This window comes from Oncorhynchus masou, chromosome 1 (genome assembly GCF_036934945.1).
Source record: "Oncorhynchus masou masou isolate Uvic2021 chromosome 1, UVic_Omas_1.1, whole genome shotgun sequence".
NCBI classification, from domain to species: domain Eukaryota; kingdom Metazoa; phylum Chordata; class Actinopteri; order Salmoniformes; family Salmonidae; genus Oncorhynchus; species Oncorhynchus masou.
The window spans coordinates 24,865,150-24,881,370 of NC_088212.1; the positions used below are offsets into that span (position 1 = coordinate 24,865,150).

The window sequence follows — 16,221 nt, forward strand, 5'->3', positions numbered from 1 at the left end:
ACAACTACTCTTAAACCTCCCTACACAACTACCGCTCTTAAACCTCCCTACACAACTCTCAAACCTCCCTACACAACTACCTCTCAAACCTCCCTACACAACTCTCTCTCTTAAACTTCCCTACACAACTACCGCTCTTAAATCTCCCTACACAACTCTACTGCTCTTAAACCTCCCTACAACTACTCTTAAACCTCCCTACACAACTACCGCTCTTAAACCTCCCTACACAACTCTCAAACCTCCCTACACAACTACCTCTCAAACCTCCCTACACAACTACCTCTCAAACCTCCCTACACAACTCTACCTCCCTACACAACTCTACCTCTCTTAAACCTCCCTACACTAAAACACTACCGCTCCAATACCACCCTACACCAAATACTACCTTGCCTATACATACTTCTCTAGTACAAACACTAGACCGCTCTGTTACACAAAAGACACCAGTTTAATATCATAACACCGCAAACTGGGGGGGGGTCTGAACTGAAATGAGTGTAATGCAGAAGTAATATTTAGCCCAATAATGACAAAATCAGAAGCTTAACGCAGTACATTTTATTGAGAATTTACACTTTTGAACAACGGCCTTACAACAGTGCAATATACATTTTACTTTCAAATAAAACGAGAAAGAGAAAAAATAATGACAAAGTCAAACGCCATGGACAGACACCAAAGGGAAAACTAAAAATTCCCTCAAAACATTCACTTTGCATTAGCGTTCCAACGTCTGTCTACGAAAATGTGGAATGCGGTCAGTGCTGTAGTGGAAGTAGTGGGACAGTGGAGCATGGCTAACATGGTCAGGGGAATGGCCTAAGTCAGCTCAAACAAGCCCTAAAACAACTGGTGCAAATAGTCCAAGTTACGTGCAGAAGAAAAGGGTAAATTACCACCCTCATCTCAAAACAATATACTTCACTTGCATTCCCCACTGGAGTAGTGGAAGCCGTACTCCTACCATTCCACTATACATCCACACCGCTGCACCGACCATGTGCACAATGGGACCATTACAGTTGTGGATGAAGCCATGATATCCAGACTGTGATTGTACCACTGCTACTTGGTGTGGCCATTCAGTTCAGTGTCTGAGTAAAGCATGATGAAAAGGACCAGAGACTGTGCATGCACATGCTTTTCCAAACAATGATGGGACAATGCACGTGAGGTCGCTAAATGGGAGATGTGTTGCAGACATGCTGGTAAAACAGAAACCAGGAAGTGCACATTGAATGTATGGCTCATTGGTAACATGTACATTTCCCTTGCAATCCTTACTCACTCATCCATCAGTATCACACACACAATCATTTGATCTTTCACTGAAGAGGTAAGTGGAGGTGAAGGGAAGAAGAACAGGCTGATTAGTGTTCATGCGTGTGTGTGTGTGCGTGTGTGTGTGTGTGTGTGTGTGTGTGTGTGTGTGTGTGTGTGTGTGTGTGTGTGTGTGTGTGTGTGTGCGTGCGTGTGTGTGTGTGTGTGTGTGTGTGTGTGTGTGTGTGTGTGTGTGTGTGTGTGTGTGTGCGTGTGTGTGTGTGTGTGTGTGTGTGTGTGTGTGTGTGTGTGTGTGTGTGTGTGTGTGTGTGTGTGTGTGTGTGTGTGTGTGTGTGTGTGTGTGTGCGTGCGTGCGTGTGCGTGTAATTGAGATGGAGGTAGATTTCCATTGTGATTAACCCTTCCCCTCCCCTTTTCCACCAGTAGAAACAGATTCAGACATGATTGAAAAAACAGCGAACACAAAGCATTCCTCTTTAGCCATAAGTTTAAAGGGACTACATGATGTCAACACAACAGATTCTCAGTTAGTTCATGACATCAGTCACTGAGTGGCTCAGAGGAATGGGGTTGGGGGCCTCTGCTGTAGTGATGCTTTAAATGCTCTCCATACAAACCCAGCACTCTGACATGTTATGATTCAGCTTTCAAATTAGCAATAATACAAATATAACATTTCATGATTACAGATACCATATTTATTAGTAACACATAATACACCCTGGCTGCCCATTAGTTCAGCAGTGTTTTGTTCTCTATGATCCATGACAAAAAATAAAATCAGAAATATTTTCCAACGCTCCTCCACTGACAGATACAGTTAACGCATAGACTAACCTGAAAATTATATTTAAAAAGAGAAAACAAAATAAAAATATGTCTTGTGGAGGTGCTATACTGTCCTCCAGCTTATTGAAGCACTTCCAGGTTAAGAAGCATGTGGTCCCACAAGTTAACCATTAATGAAATACAACAACCTGACAGGAGAGAATGGGATCTCCCCCCTTCTGTAGTCTCCCCTGTCATGTGAGATGGTAAAGTGGCTTTATGCAAAGACCCCCCTGACACAGGAGGTGGAGGAGCTAGCAGTGAACTGGACGCTCTGAGCAGAGAAGCCCCTTGCTCGTTTCATCCATAAGACCAAGGTTGTCTGTAAGAAGGCACCATGCACATGGATTTGAGCCAGGCAGGAAGAGAACAGAGAAAATAAACAAACAGATAACAAATTACAATGTCAGCAGCAGAATTCCCATTTTCTCAGGGTCCAAGTTTAAGGCTACTGTCCGATTCTCCACCAGATTATTCAGTTAAGGCAACCTACAGAGGGACGATACAAACCATCAGCATTTTAGGGTTACGTATTAGCAAAACAGACACTAGAATATTGTCTAATTAAGAAAATGTGGTAAAATGGCAGGTTTATTGCATACAACATCCTATGATAAAGAATGATTCATAATAAGGAACATTTGTGAGAAGAGAGCTCACTTGATCATTCACACTTAGCTGTCATTTTCATACTGACTCAAGCGCTTCTTGGACTTCAGCTCTCTCAGCCACTGTGGTGAGGCCTCTTCACTAAGAGAGACAGACATTACAACTGGTAAATATTTCTGTTCCAACTATCAACAATCCCTGTTTTGGGTTATTAGATCCAGGCTGAACAGAGGGAAGAGACAGGGTCACTATCTTACCCATTTTCTTTCCCTCCGGAGGGGGGCAGCACACGGGACGCCCGGGGAAGGAAGGGGGATTTAGGAGAACGGGATAACTGGGAGGGAGAAGTGGAGGGTCCCTCTGTCTGATTGTCAGAGTCGCTTCTCTTCTTGAGCTGGGCCTGCCAAACAGAGGGAGAAACCAGCAGGAAAACAGATCAAAAGCATTTCTCAGAACAGTATGAGTGACAACATTACACTCCTGGTCAACTCTGTCTGTTTCTCTTGGGGAGCCTCACCATGAGGGCAGACGCGTCCATCCCAGGGAAGAGGGCGACTCTCTGGGGCTGGGAGGAGGCAGCAGCAGAGTGGGCGTCTGCTCCTCTCGCCTGCTCCTCAGAGTCTGAGTCCTTCTTGGAAGACTCCACTTTGTCCTCTGTAGAGGACAACACACCTCTGAGCACATCATTTCACAATCAAAACAAATAGGTTATTCAGAAGTCTAACAGATCTTTGACCCTCTAAGTCACATCTCCAGTCTCACTGGTGGAATCATGTCCTCTCAATCCATAGTAGAAGGTATGCAGCAGAACAAGGTAGTGGATGGACATATGGCCGAGGGGGTCTACATGAGAGCAGAGTCCAAGGCTGACCTGTAGAGTCTCGAGAGCGCCAGTCCTCAGTAGGTGTGGCCTGTCCCTCTGGGTGTACAGACAGAGCAGCAGTCTGACGAGAGACCCTGGAGGGGCGTGAACGTGGCCCCCGCATCTTACTCAACTGCACCCTGGAGCGTAGAGCACTGGAGTCCAGTAGGCTGGTGGAGGCCTGGAGAGAAACACAATGCAAATCTGTGGAAACAAAGAAACTCTGACTTCTACGTCTTTTTAAAAAGGTGAAGTCAGTCTTACCTCAGGGAAGGGGAGTGGTTGTATCTCGGGCTGGGCAGAGAAGCCGTCTGGAGTGTCGAGGTCACTGGGCGGGGTGTGGACATGTTCCCCTGGCGTGTAAAGTGGAGTGGGTTTCCTAGGGGACTGACTGGGGTGGCTGTCTGAGGTGGGCGTGGCAGGAGTCAGGCTGCAGGAAGGACAGACAAGGACAAACAGAAGAGTACTTTAGGCTACCTTCCTAAAACTACACTAGTCTGTTAAATGCATGCATTGGCAATGAGAGAACAACGTGTCAGGTACTGTGTCTACTAGCACTGTGATAGAGTAATATTCTCCTGTCTGGGTTTACTGTAGGAGCATCACATTTCATAGAGGATGCATGTGCATGACGACAAAGGATGACAGGCAGACTCATGCTCCACTTTATTTCACAATGAGGGGCGTAAACAGTGGTGAGTCCCCTACTGCACACAATCATACTCGCTCCAAATCATCCCGGAGGTGATTCATTTGAATTACATTAAAATGACCCACTATCTGTTGACAGTCCCTTATATCGTATCTTTATCTGAAACTACTACAGCATCCAGTCATTTCTACTAAACATTATCCAGATTTGTGTTGCTGTGATACCATCTCCTAGCCACAGGAGGTCAGTGATAGACCGGCCTGCTGAGAGAGGCCATTTTGAGTGCTGGCGTAAACCAGGTTTCAGTGAGCTGCTGCTCCTTGACCACAATGTGTCAGGAGTGCTGAGATTCTACTGTATCTGTACAGGAAGTACCTATAGATACCACAGTATGTTGATTTATTTCAACATCAGTAACTGTCTCTGCCTTGGAGGAGATGCTTGTGGGTGTTGTATGTTGTAAGGAAAAAGGTTGAGATGATTATTAGCCATAATGGTGGGACAGCAGAGAATCCACTGCCTGCGGCTAATTCTCCACTCTGCCACATCTCGCTGACCCAATGCGGCTCCGTGACTTTGTCTTAAGGTCAATGCTGCTCCAGGAGAAGAGACGATAGAGCACACCTCTCCCTTTAGCTGCATCCATTCAATACTACTTATCAATCCAGGGGGTGTTCAATTGCAGATCAAATGGTTGAGGATTGTATATTTGGATGGAGAAGTGACTGGGAGGCATTCGGTACTAGGGATGTCGAGATGTCTTGATATAAGGGTAAAGCCTCATGGAAAATTAGTAAATCATAGAGGAATGAGGATCAGCATATTTAGTAACCAAAAACACGAGCACATCCTGTTTCATAGGTCCAGCCCACAGGAGCCACACCTGTGATGGGTTGTGTGTGTGTATATATATTCACCTATCATCAGTGTGCAGTCCTGTCTCCCAGGTCCCGTACTGACTGTCCGTCTCATGGACCAGTGTGTCCATGTCCCTCCCCTCCTCACCGTCCACATTCTGCTTCAACTGCTCCTGAGAGAGAGCGAGATGGACAGGCAGAAAATGACAAGTCAGACCCCTTCCCCTTTTTGTTATGTTACAGCCTTATTCTAAAGGGGAGAAGAAGAAAAATCCCTCATTAATCTACACAAAATACTTCATAATGAAAATAAGTTCAGAAATGTTTGCAAATTATATTTTAAAAAGTAATTTCTATTTGCATAAGTATTCAGACCCTTTGCTATGGGACTCAAAATAGAGCTCAAGTGCATTCTGTTTCCAATGATCATCCTTGAGATGTTTCTGCAACTTGATTGGAGTCCACCTGTGGTAAATTCAATTGAAAAATTTGAAAGGTTTGGAAAGGCACACACCTGTCTATAAAAGGTCCCACAGTTCAGTGCATGTCAGAACAAAAACCAAGCCATGAGGTCAAAGGACTTATCCGTAGAGCTTTGAGACAGGATTGTGTTGAGGCACAGATCTGGGGAAGGATACCAAAAACAATCTGCAGCATTGAAGGTACACAAGAGCACAGTGCCCTCCATCATTCTTAAATGGAAGAAGTTTGGAACCCCCAAGACTCTTCCTGGAGCTGGCCCCCCGGCCAAACTGAGCAATCGGGAGAGAAGGGTCTTGGTCAGGGAGGTGACCAAGAACCTGAAAGTCACTCTGAAAGAGCACCAGAGTTTCTCTGTGGAGTTGGGAGAACCTTCCAGAAAGACAACCATCTCTACAGCACTCCACTAATCAGGCCTTTATGGTAGAGTGGCACATGACAGCCCGCTTGGAGTTTGCCAAAGGGCACCTAAAGGACTCACAGACCATGAGAAACAAGATTCTCTGGTCTGATGAAATCAAGATTGAACTCTTTGGCCTGAATGCCAGGCATAATTTCTGGAGGGAAGGTGAAGCATGGTGGCGGCAGCATTATGCTGTGGGGATGTTTTTCAGCGGCAGGGACTGAGAGACTAGTCAGAATTGAGGGAAAGATGAACGGAGCAAAGTACAGAGAGATCCTTGATGAAAACCTGCTCCAGAGTGCTCAGGACCTCAGACTGGGGTGAAGGTTCACCTTCCAACAGGACAACGACCCTAAGCAAACAGCCAAGACAACGCAGGAGTGGCTTCGAGACAAGTCTCTAAATGTCCTTGAGTGGCCCAGCCAGAGCCCGGACTTGAACCCGATCGAACATCTCTGGAGAGACCTGAAAATAGCTGTGCAGTGACGCTCCCCATCCAACCTGAGAGAGCTTGAGAGGATCTGCAGAGAAGAATGGGACAAACTCCCCAAATACAGGTGTCCCAAGCTTGTAACGTCATACCCAAGAAGACTTGAGGCTGTAGTCGCTGCCAAAAGGTGCTTCAACAAAGTACTGAATACTTACGCAAACAGTTTTTGCTTGGTCATTATGGGGTAGTGCGTGTAGATTGATGAGGGGAAAAAACTATTTCCTCAACTTTAGAATAAGATTGTAACATAACAAAATGTGGAATAAGTAAAGGGGTCTGGATTCTTTCCGAATGCACTGTATGTGCCATTGGAGTACCCCTCGGAGATCGGGGGGAACACATTCTAATATGATTGGATTCATCTCCACCAGCCTGAATCAAACTATCAAAGCATCTTATTGGCTGTCGGTTCAATCCATCACCACGCCTGTGGAGCGAAACCCCGCCCAGCCTACAGTAACAAAGTTGGCCAGTTGAGAGAGAAAGAGAGAGTGACGCTGGTCCTGATAGCCCTGTATTGTGTGGCTATGGCCAGGCCAGCAGTGGGTGAGAAGGATAATGAGAGGTAATGGGATGAACTCACAGGGCCAGAGACTGGTGAGACACTGTTTGCCATCTACTGAACCATGGCTCTTTTAATGAGGCTTCTACAGGGGGCACACTGTCCTAAAACCACACACTCACTGCTCCTGTGCATGCATTCAAGCCTGTGTAAGTGCGCACACATACTGTATAGAAATAGAGAAATACTGCTGAACTTCCATGATCTCTACTGGCTTCCTTGACAGTGCTATACAGATGCACCACAACACCATGTCTAAAGAGAATGATAGAGGGAAATGTAATGGGTGTTTGGTTTGTGTGTGTGCGTGCGTGTGCGTGTGTGTGTGTGTGTGTGTGTGTGTGTGTGAGAGAGAGAGCAGGGCCAGAGGGAGAAGGAGGGAAAGGGAGAACAACAGTACAGGATGTCATTCATCATCAATGCCTTTCCTGACAGGAAGAAAGACCAGGGAGAACAGTAAGAAACTCCCTCCATCTGAGGAAGCACTTGCACCAAAAGTACATTAGCTCCTCATCAGGCTTTACAGCCCTAGAAAAGTCTATTTACAGCACAGTAACCTAGGCTTGTTTTCAAATCCACACTGATTTTTCTGCCAAATCTGGCTTCAGCAGTTAAACAAGCATTGGTTTGAACATGCTGTTGGTCACATGACTAATGCCTCAGGTTAACAGGTGGGCTGGGCTCCGGGTCAATTAAACAGGAATGCTAATCGATCTACATGCATAGGCCTTTCAAACAGATTAGATTGGGTCTGTGTTATGGTACAGCTATGTTTCTCAACGTGAGGGGTTTACTGAGAAGCATAGGAGTAACAATAACAACACAGTGAGGAGAAAGTGAGGGGTTTACTGAGAAGCATAGGAGTAACAATAACAACACAGTGAAGAGAAAGTGAGGGGTTTACTGAGAAGCATAGGAGTAACAATAACAACACAGTGAGGAGAAAGTGAGGGGTTTACTGAGAAGCATAGGAGTAACAATAACAACACAGTGAGGAGAAAGTGAGGGGTTTACTGAGAAGCATAGGAGTAACAATAACAACACAGTGAGAAGCATAGGAGTAACAATAACAACACAGTGAGGAGAAAGTGAGGGGTTTACTGAGAAGCATAGGAGTAACAATAACAACACAGTGAGGAGAAAGTGAGGGGTTTACTGAGAAGCATAGGAGTAACAATAACAACACAGTGAGGAGAAAGTGAGGGGTTTACTGAGAAGCATAGGAGTAACAATAACAACACAGTGAGGAGAAAGTGAGGGGTTTACTGAGAAGCATAGGAGTAACAATAACAACACAGTGAGGAGAAAGTGAGGGGTTTACTGAGAAGCATAGGAGTAACAATAACAACACAGTGAGGAGAAAGTGAGGGGTTTACTGAGAAGCATAGGAGTAACAATAACAACACAGTGAGGAGAAAGTGAGGGGTTTACTGAGAAGCATAGGAGTAACAATAACAACACAGTGAGGAGAAAGTGAGGGGTTTACTGAGAAGCATAGGAGTAACAATAACAACACAGTGAGGAGAAAGTGAGGGGTTTACTGAGAAGCATAGGAGTAACAATAACAACACAGTGAGGAGAAAGTGAGGGGTTTATAACAACACAGTGAGGAGAAGGGTTTATAGGAGTAACAATAACAACACAGTGAAGAGAAAGTGAGGGGTTTACTGAGAAGCATAGGAGTAACAATAACAACACAGTGAAGAGAAAGTGAGGGGTTTACTGAGAAGCATAGGAGTAACAATAACAACACAGTGAAGAGAAAGTGAGGGGTTTACTGAGAAGCATAGGAGTAACAATAACAACACAGTGAGGAGAAAGTGTAACAATAACAACAGGGGTTTACTGAGAAGCATAGGAGTAACAATAACAACACAGTGAAGAGAAAGTGAGGGGTTTACTGAGAAGCATAGGAGTAACAATAACAACACAGTGAAGAGAAAGTGAGGGGTTTACTGAGAAGCATAGGAGTAACAATAACAACACAGTGAAGAGAAAGTGAGGGGTTTACTGAGAAGCATAGGAGTAACAATAACAACACAGTGAAGAGAAAGTGAGGGGTTTACTGAGAAGCATAGGAGTAACAATAACAACACAGTGAAGAGAAAGTGAGGGGTTTACTGAGAAGCATATGAGTAACAATAACAACACAGTGAAGAGAAAGTGAGGGGTTTACTGAGAAGCATAGGAGTAACAATAACAACACAGTGAAGAGAAAGTGAGGGGTTTACTGAGAAGCATAGGAGTAACAATAACAACACAGTGAAGAGAAAGTGAGGGGTTTACTGAGAAGCATAGGAGTAACAATAACAACACAGCGAAGAGACCAACGAGGTGCAGTAAGAGATGAACAATAAAGTGTTGCCTTCTAAACCCTCATTTCTGCCAGGAATGATTCCTGAGAGGTCAAAAGGCAGTCAGAGAAATAGACCTCTCACACCCACTAAAACCCTCTATATCATGAATTTCAGCCTAAGATTTAGTACAACTAATTCACAGGACTACGCATGTAGGATTCAATAAGCAAACCTCCTGTAATCTAAATTCATTGAACTTGTACCATATCCACCGTGTACGTGGTTGAACTTCAGCACACCCAAACACACCCTCGCTTGGTGTTTGCTGCTCCTGAGGCTACCCGGTTACCTGCCAACCAAACAACAGCAGCAAGACAGAGAGGGTTAAGAAATAACATCGTCCGACTTGTAGTGCTGCTTAAAGCCCTGTAGTATTGACCATGTGAGGGCGTCGGCTCTGCTATCAACAACAACGCACTCTGGACACGGGGAAAGAGCAGGCCTGCATGGCACCTTATTGTGAATCAGAGCCGTAGTGAAGTAGATGTTTCCTTCATAACATTAGCCTTGGCCAGCCTCCTCTGCTAAGATACCCCCCTCTGTGGACAGGAAGGGGGTGTCAATGGAAATGACAGAACAATGAGCGGATGAATAGAAGGAGGGAGGAGAGAAAGGGTGATTGAGAATCTAACACATGTTTGAGGAAGTAGAGGAGCCAAAGCCTTGGAAAGTTAGACCTGCCAGACATCACGGCTCTGAAACACATCCTGGTGTTATGACATCATCACATTTATGAAAATGTTCACCTTAAATCCCCTTTCTTATTTTAATACAATATGCCTACTTTGGGTTGAGATGAAACACATGCTGGGCCTATTATGTTACTGTGAAGGCATAGTCACTTTAAATTGGATTAATCCACTTCCTTACTGCAAAACAATCATTCATATCCGCCCTGAATAACAGCCAGTCAGACACACAGCTCAACAAATGAGGAAGTGCTGTGAAGCTCTAAGACAGTTAACATATGGTCCTGCTGCCTGGAAACAGACAACTCTAGCCGGCCGGTTACTTAGTGCAGGTACAATGACCCCAACACGATCACTGCAGAACAAACCTCCCACCGCCCCCAGTACGTCCCAACACCTCTCTCCTGCTCTAACCCCTCTAGGGGGAGTCTTCCTCAGTAGGAATGTTTAACAGTAAACACATTGATCATGGAGTGGACTGGTCAATGACGACACTTTGCAGCTATCCTAATATGACTACAGATCCCATGAGCACCAGTCCCCTGTCAACATCAGAGCAGCACTGTAGCCACATGCCACAAACTCAGCAAAAAAAGAAATGTCCCCTTTTCAGGACCCTGTCTTTCAAAGATAATTCATAAAAATCCAAATAACTTCACAGATCTTCATTGTAAAGGGTTTAAACACTGTTTCCCATGTTTGTTCAATGAACCATAAACAATTAATGAACATGCACCTAAGACACTAACAGCTGATGGTCGGATCCACGTTTATCGTCGAAGGAATGAGTGTTACACCGAGGCCTGTACTCTGGAGCGGGATCGATTTGGAGGTGGAGGGTCCGTCATGGTCTGGGGCGGTGTGTCACTGCATCATCGGACTGAGCTTGTTGTCATTGCAGGTAATCTCAACGCTGTGCATTACAGGGAAGACATCCTCCTCCCTCATGTGGTACCCTTCCTGCAGGCTCATCCTGACATGACCCTGCAGCATGACAATGCCACCACGCACAGAACGAGCAGTATGGCTGATTTCCCACAAGACAGGAATGTCAGTGTTCTGCCATGGCCAGTGAAGAGCCCGGATCTCAATCCCATTGAGCATGTCTAGGACCTGTTGGATCGGATGGTGAGGTCAGGGCTATTCCTCCCAGAAATGTCCAGGAACTTGCAGGTGCCTTGGTGGAAGAGTGGGGTAACATCTCACAGCAAGAACTGACAAATCTGGTGCAGTCCATGAGGAGGAGATGCACTGCAGTACTTAATGCAGCTGGTGGCCACACCAGATACTGACTGTTACTTTTGATTTTGACCCCCCCTTTGTTCAGAGACACATTATTCAATTTCTGTTAGTCACATGTCTGTGGAACTCAGTTGTTGAATCTTGTTATGTTCATACAAATATTTACATGTCAAGTTTGCTGAAAATAAACGCAGTTGACAGTGAGAGGGCGTTTCGTTTTTTGCTGAGTTTAGATAGCAAAACACTGACCTGAACTGAACAGGACACTGACAGGGTATTTTGTTCTGTCATTATTACATCAGTGTAATGTACAGACAAGGTGCCAAGTGTTTGCTAAGAATGCAGAACCGAATGTCATTAAAACTCGGCTTAAGAACTTAAGACCAACTACTGCAACTACATGTGATCCATAGCTAGAGTCTATATCCATACATGGATTCCAGCTATCTGCATTGTGTCCCACCAACCGCCAACCCCTCTTTACGCTACTGCTACTCTCTGTTCATCATATATGCATAGTCTCTTTAACCATATCTACATGTACATACTACCTCAATCAGCCTGACTAACCGGTGTCTGTATGTAGCCTTGCTTCTTTTATAGCCTTGCTACTTTTATAGCCTTGCTACTTTTATAGCCTTGCTACTTTTATAGCCTTGCTACTTTTATAGCCTGTATTTTTACTGTTTTTTATTTATTTACATACCTATTGTTCACCTAATACCTTTTTTGCACTATTGGTTAGAGCCTGTAAGTAAGCATTTCACTGTAAGGTCTACTACACCTGTTGTATTCCGCGCACGTGACAAATAAACTTTGATTTGACTAGATTAAACCCTCCTAGTTTAGGAGGGAGGGACAGGGGGCGAGAAACAACTCCAGCCCACAGTAAGCTATGACCTGAGGAGCCAGTGACACTGCGGTTGCAGTGGGAGCTATGGTGAACACACAGACAAAGGTCAGTGTTATGTCCAAGATGGTATGAGATGCATAGGGCGAGAGAGAGGACACAGAAGCAGATGAGGCACAGAGGGGGGTGAGCACTGAACAGCGAAGACGAGCAGAACAGTCAGGAACTACCAGGATCAGAGAGAGAATTCACATTGCAACACCAATAGACAGACATAAAACAAAAGTAGAGAAGGCCTTGACAAGTTTGAGGTGCTTGGAATGGGTAGTGACTGACGAAAGGACAGTTGGTGGTGAGAAGGATTGATGGGGGGGAGCAAGTGTCAAATTGTGTGTGTCTTACAGCAGTGGGGGTGTTGGGGGTGCTGGTCCCAGGACGCCTGCGTAGGGACAGGCGTTGCTGGCTGCGCAGAGAGAACCTACGGAAAGAGTCCCGGCTGCGAGAGGCCAGAGAACGTAATGAGTTGGCCCTCTTGAAGTCCCCGGGGCTGTCCTCGGCCCCCGTGCCCCTACGTTCCACTGCACTGGACACCAAGCTGAGCGCCCCCTGCAGGGACCGGCGGGCGCTCCCCATCCAACCAGACACCTGGGACTGGGCCACAGACAGCTTGTCCCCCAGGTACTCCATCTCAGGTCACTAAAAGACCAACGTCACAGAATGAAGTCCGGACAGAGCACTCGGTCAGGCTGTGGTCCGGTACTGTAGGTCCTGAGTCCAGTGTGATACCGTGGTCGATGGGGAGTCCTTGAGCCAGGTAGTCATCCAGGATGAGAGCTGGTGTCCTGGATACTGTTGAGGTGCGTAGCTAGGTGAATGCTGCAGTAGCTGGGCTGTTTGTAAGGGATAGCAGATGCATCATGACTCCATTTCAGTCCATCATCGGCAGCGAGGTGAACTCTAAGCTTTCAATGCCTATTTCCATACAGCTATACAGAAGGGCAAGACCGTAGCGGGGAACCCAAGAGGGTTAGGGCTGTTTAACAGACAAGCCCAGCTGGTAGAGGCTCAGGTGTGATGATGCGTTCACAGCAGATATACTGCTGCACCATCTGCAAACAGGTTCTTGAGCCACATAGTGATGATCAGACCAAGAAGCAGCAATAAACCCACAGACGCAGAAGTGCAATGCAATGTCACAACATGGCTCATATGTTCTGATTCTCACGCCCCTCACAGCGGGACTCTGAAGCTACCGCTGCCGCTCAGACACGTCCGCAATCGGAGGAACACAATTTTTAAAAATCTACCTCTCCATAGACCCCACACTGCAGTCGTCTTCCTGGTGGAAAACGTTACAGGAAGAACGGTGCTGAACAGAACAGCTGGTGTCAGGCAGGAGGCTGTACTGATTCCTATTCCCTCGGAGTACCCAGCACACCAACAGCAGCACCGTGGATATAGAAGCACAAACAGGAGAGGAGATTGTGATGCTAAGGTCAAATCCATGAGAGACAAAGACCAGTGCACCCTTCTTCCTTTCCTCTCCCCCTGCAGGTACAGGCCAATAGAGAAATGCGTCAGTCTCCTGCTCCCATTCCCCAGCACTACAGGACTCACGCTCAAGGAGAAATTGAGCGAACAAAGTGAGGGAGGGGAGAGAGGAGGCAGGGAGAAGCGGAGAGAGGGAGGGCCCTGATTTGCAGTGCAGGAGGGGAGGGCCATATGTTCTGCGGTGCTCCATCTCGCCTGCATGTTTCTGCTTGCAGCGAGGAAGAGAGAATTCTCACAGGCATAGTCAGCACAGGGCAGAGGGGGTAGAAAGCAAACATAGGAAGGGTTGACAGTGATAGGAACTTTATGTTGAGCCTATACCTTCAAATAGATGGAGAGAATGCGTGCCTGAAAGAAAGAGAGAGGGAGCAAAAGAGCAAGGAGGAGACCGGTGTAGCGGTTTTCAAGAGCCGGGGTTGTGGCTGTCAGCAGCTGTGAGCTCATGGCTAAAGGGAGGAATCACGACAGTGTGTCAGAGTTTGCCTAACAAATGTCTCCCTGACTCATGCAAACTGCATGTCAGGTCACAGAACTCTGTCCTTTCTTACTTTCAGTACTCCACCTTTCCTAGCATTCATCTCACTGAATTAAGCCTTAGTGAGTAAGTAAGACACTAGTCTATAAAACAACCGAGTACCACAGATTTACTCTCAAACAGAAACCCCCTGAGAATAAACTGGGCAGAGGCTGATGTTACTCTGAGCTGCCCACAAGTGCCCCCTGGTGGACATCTGGAGAACAATTCTCAGGAGCATTGTTGCTTTTAGAACAGACTCCCTCCAGGAACCATCCTATAGCTGGAAATCACAGTTCTCTCCACAAACACGCAGACTCAGGTTTCATCAGCACCAACTATGAAGATAACAATTTTACTACAGAAAACAAGTCTGCTAATAACAATTGTCCAGCAACAAATGACGGCCCTCAAGTCACCTCTAAACAGAGTCCACAAAGGGACATTGGTCTAATGACTTCAGTTGTATCCGTCTCGTCTGTCCTCTCCCTGGTTTCCCTGCTCTGATGAATCATCCCCCATCACAGCCAGTGTAGATGTGTTAGACAGCTCCTGTAGTCTGAGCCAGGTGACCATCGTGTGCACTCACACTAGGCCCAACCTCCACACCGATACAGAGAAACACTATCACCACAACATCAAGTCATTGACACGTGTTGATACTCCAAATCCACACTCACTCAACAAGGAGGTCTCCTCCACCGCGCCAATAAATTGGGGGGAAAACGTTCTTTCCCATTGACCCCCAGTGTAAAAGACCCAACTTCATTGTACATTTTTTGCAGAAAAGCTGCTGTGTTGTTCAATGTACATGTAACCAGGTAAATGATTCTGACCCACAGTTCACCATGCTCCCACATAGAGCCTGCGAGAAGAGCCCTGTGGCTTCTGGCTATTCGGTGTGGGAGAGTGGGAAATGGTGGAGACCTGGTGTCCAAGTAGGCTACACATAGCTGTGTGTGAAAACATTTCACAGGTAAGACATTTACCTGGTTTAGTATTGTCTGTGTATATATAGTCTGTGGTTGGTCTTGGCTAGCTTAATGTTCTGGTAGTGGTTACAACAAGAACTCATTCTAGACCAGGTATTTCACACTTGTGTCTCCAGTTGGTCTACAAACAATTAAAAACTAGAATCCCTGCAGTAATTGCAGCACCACTCAGACCAGCAGGAGGTGACAGACACACAGCAAACACCATGAAGTAACACAGGGAGGGCTCATTGGGGGAGGTGAGGACAGGGAAGGCTCATTGGGGGAGCAGAGGACAGGGAGGGCTCATTGGGGGAGCAGAGGACAGGGAGGGCTCATCGGGGGAGCAGAGGACAGGGAGGGCTCATTGGGGGAGGAGAGGACAGGGAGGGCTCATTGGGGGAGGGGAGGGCAGCCCTGTCTCTGAATGGTATCTGCTTTGTAGCACAGGCTATTTACATGGTGCATGGGTCTCTGTAGTGTACCAGTGGTAAAGAGGAGCACAAACACTAAAGTATTAAGACAGGTGCTTGAATAAAAGGAATGTCTATCACACAATGGGAAATGTCACTGCAGAGCCTTTCTTCAGCTATGCAAACAGAAGGCTGTCAAAATTAGCAGCACATAATCCTGAATTACAGGCCTAAAAACATGATTTCATTTCTCTGCTTTGTGCTGTAAAAAGGGGTGGAGAGATGGGCGAGACCATGACTGTCACTTTACTCTTCACCCCCAGTGACTAACTGCATTCCCTACTCCACCCTACTGTAACACACAACCTGTACACCCTACTGTAACACACAACCTGTACACCCTACAGTAACACACAACCCAATCTGAAAACCAAGTCATATACAAGCACATGTTTTCCAAATTACCAGGGTTTTCTGTGAGATTCAGCTCAAAAGTATAAACAGTGATAAAACATAGAACTGAGGGGCTCCAATTGTTACCATGATGAAGCAGTGCAATTTCACTGTCGCAGAAGCTCATTTCTGAAACTTGCCCAACTTTGAG

General features: G+C 46.2%; 1 protein-coding gene across 6 annotated transcripts in view; it reads right to left on the bottom strand.

The window, feature by feature from the left end:
* Positions 1-544: 544 nt before the first annotated feature.
* LOC135540013 (plectin-like) overlaps positions 545-16,221 on the bottom strand; it is a 35,518-nt gene continuing 19,841 nt past the window's right edge. For 5 of the 6 annotated variants that reach the window (XM_064966325.1, XM_064966318.1, XM_064966309.1 and 2 more), the window contains 7 exons: positions 5,156-5,268; positions 3,851-4,016; positions 3,596-3,767; positions 3,242-3,378; positions 2,982-3,124; positions 2,776-2,865; positions 545-2,604 (listed from right to left, as the gene is read on the bottom strand). In XM_064966325.1, coding sequence (XP_064822397.1) covers positions 2,790-2,865; positions 2,982-3,124; positions 3,242-3,378; positions 3,596-3,767; positions 3,851-4,016; positions 5,156-5,268 — 807 coding nt within the window. In that variant the 3' untranslated portion in view covers positions 545-2,604; positions 2,776-2,789. The remainder of the gene's footprint in view (positions 2,605-2,775; positions 2,866-2,981; positions 3,125-3,241; positions 3,379-3,595; positions 3,768-3,850; positions 4,017-5,155; positions 5,269-16,221) is intronic. The other variant, XM_064966351.1, reaches the window with a different exon arrangement.